General features: G+C 39.2%; 1 protein-coding gene across 1 annotated transcript in view; it reads left to right on the forward strand.

Moving 5' to 3' along the window:
• adgrv1 (adhesion G protein-coupled receptor V1) overlaps nucleotides 1-5,919 on the forward strand; it is a 93,864-nt gene extending 87,945 nt beyond the window's left edge. The window contains 2 exon segments of the mRNA XM_054610816.1: nucleotides 1,339-1,516; nucleotides 5,603-5,919. Coding sequence (XP_054466791.1) covers nucleotides 1,339-1,516; nucleotides 5,603-5,721 — 297 coding nt within the window. The 3' untranslated portion in view covers nucleotides 5,722-5,919.
• The last annotated feature ends 1,615 nt before the right edge of the window (nucleotides 5,920-7,534 follow it).

A 7,534-nucleotide genomic window follows, 5' to 3' on the forward strand; every position in this document is an offset into this window, starting at 1 on the left:
ATAGGAGCATTTGATTCGAGGGTTGAATAGCTTATTGAAAGGTTTGAGTCATCCGTTCACTGCGTCCATTTAAAGTGGATAAGACAGATCTGAGGTACCTGGTGGCGCTTAATTCACCACACTGGGACGCTGTGTACCGGTTACAGCCCAGCAGGTTTCAGAAGCTTGTACAACACACACACTAATCCATGTTCACTGGGAGATGAGGCAATTCATAATAAATAAACAGAGTGGAAAATATGATGGATTATCTGGTTGTTTTGGGAAAGAGAGAAATGAACACATAATGTGATATTCTTTTATTGTGAGAAAAATCCCTATTGTCAGTTTCCTCTTTTTATTTCTCTCTGCTATCGGTTTTTTTTTCTCATCATTTCCATCTTTTGTGAAGGCAGACTTTTGCTAGTTTGTATCCCCCCAAAAAACACTACGTTTGGACTTTAAATAAAATGCTTTCATCTGTCTAAATGTGCTGGCAGCATAATTTACTTCACATTAGGCTGATTCAGTATGAAACCCTAAACCCAATGACCGTGCTCTAACCCCATGAACCCACTGTGACCCTGTGCGTTGGCCTTAACCCTTCGTGGTGCTGGGGAAACATGCACTCTGCTTGACCCTAGCTCATCACAGACATGATTACACGGCTGACAGACGCAGCCATTCTCTGAATTAAGTGTGTGTATGTGTGTGTGTATTGATGATGAGAATGGTCGACCTGATTTTGCCCTGCGCTCGTGTGAAGTTAATGTTTTGGGGCGTTGAACTTATCTTTGTCAACAACACATGAAGACAGCATTGTGTGCAATGAAGAACTTAAATTCACTCTATATGAAATGTTTAATTACCTGGTTGCAAATCACATTATTTTTGAAAGGCGCTACATAAATTGATTTAATTAATTGATTTACCTTTCGTATTACTTTGCTGCTGTCAACGGAAATTATCACATCTCATAAAAAGTTTAAATCAAATGTCAGGAACTTTCTTTTCTTTTACAATCATGTTTTTTCAAGTTTTATTAAATAGGGTTTAAAAGAATGAATTATGTCAAACAATGCACAGCATGTGATTAAACATAAAAACATAAAAATCAAAAGTAAATTAAGTTTTGGCCAACAGTAACAGGAGTGAAGGAGTTCAGTTCGCGAGTGAGGGTACTATGGAGCGTGAGATTGGCCGGAGAATCGGAGCAGCGGGGGCGGTATTGCGTTCGCTTTACCGCACCGTTGTAACGAAAAGAGAGCTGAGCCGCAAGGCAAAGCTCTCGATAACAATAAGACATGCACATTGTGCATGTGCTCATAACGGATGTTTATGTGTATCTGTATGTTTCAGGTGTCAGCAGACTGGGAACGAACATCGCTGCAGCCTGGCATTCAGCCCAGCAGTGTGTTTAAACCCAGTCCTGTGATGGGGACATACACCACCGAGGGAGGCTTCATCAACAGCAATTTAATCAGCACAGATGAGGAGTCGCAGGAGTTTGACGATCTTATATTTGCCTTAAAAACTGGTGAGGACCCCAAAACACAAATGTTTGACAAATGAGCTCAAAAAAGTATCGTAATTCTTCCTCAAACAGCCTCAAAACTCAACTTCACTTTCTTGTTAACTATTTGTTCAGCATCTTTCAACACTTGAATTGAAATCCAGCTATTAGTTGTCCTAAAAATCGCTGAGATGCATACAAACTCTGATATTGTATCTCATTTATATTGCACATTGGTTTTACTTAATTTATTAGTTTTGCCTACTTTGGTTTATTGGGGGACTGGCCAAGATAGGCAGCAGCACAAACAAAGATCTTTCCAGCAGATTACACAGCAGTTAAAACACATGGCAGGCACTCAATATAATATTGAATTTCCTCTTTGGTATCAATAGTGCTATCACAAAATTGTTAAAGAGTTTACAGGTTCCTAGTTCATATTGTTCACTTTCCTAACAACTTCTCTCTCTATGTTTTTTTTTTATATAAGACTATTTACCAAGATGAGTTTATTACGTAATGAGTCAATCAATGTTGCTTTAGTTAAACTCTGACTAAATGCATAAAAACATCCTATGAACACTTCTGTCCAGTACTTGTCCATGAAATATAAAAATAAAGGCACTGTTTACTGTGCAAAATGGTCACCACAATCCACAATACCATAAAAGTAAAAACAAAACATCCTCCCAAAATAAAAACCTTTTTAATCAGGCATGTGGCTTTAGGCAAACAAAAAGAGATGTTATAAGTTTATTAAAGTTAGACTGAATAATAACACAGAGAGAAATGATGAAACTTTTGCCTTTGGTGGTTCAATGCCATTTTGTGTGTCAGGGTATTATATTATTCCATAGCGTGCATACATTCAGCCCTACTTAGTCATTCCTCTGCTTACCCTAAATCTCTCTGCTGCCATGGAAACTATTCTTCCTCAGTTGCCATCAATGTTTAATGAGCTGAGGGCCCAAACTGCTCTCTGATATATATCACCAACAGACACACTCAAACCGTCCTCTCCCCAGTAATTGCTTCACAGTGTCTGAATGAGATTCAGGATCAGCTGGACAACAGCCAGTAACAGCCTCAGTCCACTGGGACACTCTTCTGCTGTTAATGGGAGACATTACCAGAATGAGACAGACTCCACACCTGAAAAATAACCACTTTAAAATGAGTGCAAAGAAGATGTGATGCAGTGACGCTTACGTGACTGTAATTCGAGACTCTGCTGTGGCCTCAAATTTAGAATATACGTCTTATTTATTCAGCTATTTGGCACTGTCCCAACAATAGTCCATGCATCTCAAAGTGAGAGACTTATTTGCCAACATGTTATGTAATATAATGCATTTAACAGTTAAAAAGTATAACCTTTTTGATATTTTTTGACTGTGATGCTGGTGAATATGTAATTTGCTGACATGAAATCGGTTTTAGTTTCACGTTGCAAAATGAAGAAACTGTGAACCATTTGAGGCATGCAATCGTTTGATAAAAAAAAAATTCTTGAATCTGAAATCTTGAAATTGTCTGATCTAAAAAGTGACAATATCAAGAATGTTGTCTGGCTTTACCAAACTGAATTAAATACAACACAAGACAATTAAAGAAGCTATGTATGATCATTTGAAAACATCAAACTTTAGCTACAAGGCATATTTTACTTGATGTTTTAGGTAGCTAGCGTTTGCAGGATAGATTAAAAGCTGTACACTGTAAAAAACATAACATTCAAATAATGGAAATTGTGGTGCTCATCCCTGTATTTGAATGCTATTTATTGTCTTACATATCATTGTCAGTCCCTGTTACTCCCCACATCTAGTGAGTGCTCCTGATGATGGACAGCTGCCCATTTAAGAGTCTGTGAGCTCAGCTTTAGGCATATCCCAGTCAGCTTAACTCTCACGTCATGGAAAAGAGAGTCCTCCATACGTCGGTCGCTCCCGTAGAGATAATAGATATGTAGTGATTATAGACAGAACAACCTGAAAAGTCCATAAAGTTAATGGTACTGAGTCAGGTCATATTCAATGTCTGAGTAATCTCTTGGGATTCTGGAGAAGAGAAGTTACTTTAAAAATGACGAGAAAAGATAAATCATTCATCATTAACATTATTGAGCAATGCCAGGCTTCTGATGGCTTTGGGTCCATTAAAGCTAAAGTCCTGATGTTTGGTTTGACTTTGCAAAGATGTTTGACCTATTAGTGACACAGCAGGCTGTAAATCTCAAAACCCACATCAAACTTTATTTTGCTGGAGCCTCACAGAGTCTGCTCAGATACCTCCGTGCGGCGTAGGCCTTTATGCAGCAGCACTTGATACCTGCTAGCATGCATCCCAGAAAAACAGAACTTGTAGCCATGGAGATATCCAAATTTAAAGTCGGTCCGAGCAGGTGTGAGTTCTAGAGACTTAGGGTGTTAATGAATGTGGATTAGGCTGAGAGAATAGAGTTACACTTAGTGAAAAAGCTAACCTCTCACCCTCTTATTTTAATGTGGTGACAGCCTGAATCGGACCCAGAGGTGTGTGTTTGTCCGTGTGTGTGTGTGTGTGTGTGTGTGTGTGTGTGTGTGTGTGTGTGTGTGTGTGTGTGTGTGTGTGTGTGTGTGTGTGTGTGTGTGTGTGTGTGTGTGTGTCGGTGTGGGTGTGTCAGTGTGTCGGTGTGTGCGTGTTGTTCCCCATCAAGTAAACTGACAGTTGTCGCAGCAAGACATTTGTCTCTGATCTGCTCCTCTACCGACTTCTCCCCGCCGTCCTAAAGCTGGTGTGGTATTCAACCTTAAATAGCCTCAGGGCTGCAGCAAACAAGCCGGGGAATTTATTGGTCCCCTCGTCAGCAAAATCAGTAGTATGAAGTTATTGTTAATATTATTCAGTGCAGCAAAGAGGCAAGTTTGCAAGATTGCATTAAGTGAAATCAGATGGCTCCTTGCAGATCTCTGGACTGGCCTTAAAAAAATATATGATCGCTTCTGTATGGAATATAGAATGTGAACTCAAAACAATCTTCTGATAATTTTGAGATATAATATTCTGTATTTTGCAGTTAAAATGTAATTTTTCAACTTGTTGTTCCACCAGTCACAAGGACATTCTTCCATGTCCCACTTTCCCTGGTGACCTCTGACCTCACTGAGGTTATAGCCTGGTTTAATCTCAACCAGTCAGTCAGCAGTAAAGATAATTCTCTAACCAGAATTATATAACTGGGAATCATCTGACAGGGGTCAGTAAGTAGGGCTGTAATGAGGGTCTTTACACTTCATTTGGTAGTGAACCATTAACACACACACAGCAGCACACTTCTACTTCAGCACATGTACTCTATTTAGTACGACTGAGAGCTGATCATTAACATGTTGGTTTTACAGTGAAAGGACAGCTTTTTCTTATCACTCAGTGTAAGAAGGAGCTGTGACTGCACGAAGCAGCATAGGTCTGGATGACCACTCTGGTTATGTCATAGGAGTCCTACGTCATCTTGTTCTGTAAGTGAGCATTCAACCAAGTACGAGGAAGCTGAGAGCACGTACAAATCGAAATGTTAACACAAAAAAAGTTAATCATGTGAACAAACTATCAATACATTTTTTAAGGACGAGAAAAGTACTGTAGATACCTGAGAAAGAAATCACACAAAGGCTGCAAAATTGTCTTAAGTATGTTATCTAATAATATAAAATGTTGTGATTGTGTCAGGGACTTATTGTCATTAAATTGAGTGCTGTGGCTCATGCAAAAAAAAGTGAATATGTTCAACAGTTATTGGATCCTCAAACAAACGTGTCTCTTGTTTCTTGTTTGGCATGTTGCCAAATTTTTCACCTAAATATATTGAACTCTGGAAGTTCTCAAGAAATCCTTCAAACAAACAAACAAACAGCACTGCAAACATGCTGTAACCTTCTTGGTGGAGTAACCATGACTGATACCATATAGTATGCTGTTTGATAACACAGAGACTATGACACATAGCACATGAGAAATGTGACAAATAATCAATAACATGTACTGCCGCAATTTTTGCTCATGAAAAATAACTACACAGAAAAAAATCACCTGTTTGAAGTGCGATGTGACTTTTTCTGTCTGTTTTAGGGACCGGCCTTAATGTGAGCGATAACGAGTCCATCCCTGGAAGCCACGACGGAGGGAGCATAACCAACTCCCAAATAGTTGAGCTGAGAAGAATCCCCATCGCTGACACACACCTCTAACCTGTTCACCTCACACAGGTCCCAAGTCCTCCATTCCTCAGAAAAAGATTACAACACAGTATTTTTATATTGTAAAATGTTTTTGCACTAAAACACTGTTTTTTCACATTTTCATATAGATGTTTCAATCTGTATGGGATTTTTACTGTACATCTGTTTTTATATATATATGAACCTATACATAAATGTTTTACTAAATTAATTTTTTAAGTCCTTGATGGAGTTGTTGTCTGTTTGTATATTTGATTTTTTTTTTCTGTAATATCCTAGCAAATGTGCTCTCAGCAGAACCACTGCTGCTGTGGATGAACATTGTGTAACATTGTTAATAAACAATTTACCATATATTTTACATTTGGCAGTGCTGATTCCATTTTTACTTCTCATAAGCTGTCAAACAAGTCAGTTTACTACCGGAGGGGGCCTCTGACGCTTATGTAAGTGAGTCACTGTGGGGGTCACAGCCTCATGGAGGATGGTGTCAATTATAACTGGCTCTACACAGAGGAGAGGTGGGGCTGCTCTGCAACGAATCTGAAATTAGAGAGCATGGAGAATATTCAAAATACTGCAAAAGTAAAGATATATAAGCTCTTCAGCCATCTTTGAATCCGTTTCACTTAACAGCATATCTTTTTTTAAGCAAATGCTTGTCTTTGATCTGCTCTGTGAAGAATTGTGTGAACCGGTGTGAATGTACAAGCAAATATCACCCTTTTAACTTTTACGGAGCTTTGAGCCTCATGGAATCCAAAGTCTACTTGACCCTTGGACTGACATTCAAACTCTGTCTGCCATCAATTTGACTTCAGAACTTGGTTAGTGTTTGCATGAGAGGCTGTTACTTTTACTGCTCAAGAAAGTGCAAGAAAAAATAGACACATCCTTCCTTTTGATGCCACTGACGCAGTCGCTTTATCTTCACAGCTCCCCTCCCAGGTTTCGTTGTGGATGGTTGAAGTTGAGATCCCAACAGATAATGAGAAAGCTGCAGCAGCAGGAGATGAATGTGCTACTTGAAGATATTTTGACACTAAGGAACCAGCTAGAAATTGTTGTGTCTTGATAAACCTCCCTCCCACTGGCTAATGACCTCATTCTCCCTCCTGCAGGCAAATGAGGGCAAAACTCTAAAGACAGTGGAAGAAAAGTAGGGAAGAAAGAAATTAGTTTTCTTCTTTTATTCTTGAAGTAGTTTAGTTTTATTTAGAAAGTGAATCAGAGTCAGTGTTTTCCAGCTCTACAATCTATAAAGGAGATAAGTGGGAGAGCCGGCCTGGCTGGAGGTGCAGAAATCTTTTTTTTCTCCTGTTTTGTTTTTCGTCCACCTCTGAGGCAAAAGCTGCAATCAACCTTTATCCACAGAGGGTGGGGACGTTTCTGAAACACTACTATCCTTAAACAAATCATATCACTTTTTCCCCTGTTTTGTTTTTCGTCCACCTCTGAGGCAAAAGCTGCAATCAACCTTTATCCGCAGAGGGTGGGGACGTTTCTGAAACACTACTATCCTTAAACAAATCATATCACTTCCCCGAACACAACAGTGTTTGGTGTGCGTGTCTCCTCCGTTTCCTGCATGATTACATCACTTTTTAGGTCAATCCTCTAATCGCCAGTAAGAGTTTTTCCTCAGGGATTTGAAGGAAAAACAAAGCTGTAATGAGCAAAGAAGAGCAAGGCACTATTACACTATTAAACAAGATAACGCTTCTGGGTTTGTTTTCTCCGGCAGTAAAAAAGCAATAGTGCAGTAAGATCTTCTGATTGTGATCTTGCATTTTCAAGAGACCTGTTTAATCTTTAACCTCCC

The sequence above is a fragment of the Anoplopoma fimbria genome, chromosome 13, assembly GCF_027596085.1.
Source record: "Anoplopoma fimbria isolate UVic2021 breed Golden Eagle Sablefish chromosome 13, Afim_UVic_2022, whole genome shotgun sequence".
Classification (NCBI taxonomy): Eukaryota; Metazoa; Chordata; class Actinopteri; order Perciformes; family Anoplopomatidae; genus Anoplopoma; species Anoplopoma fimbria.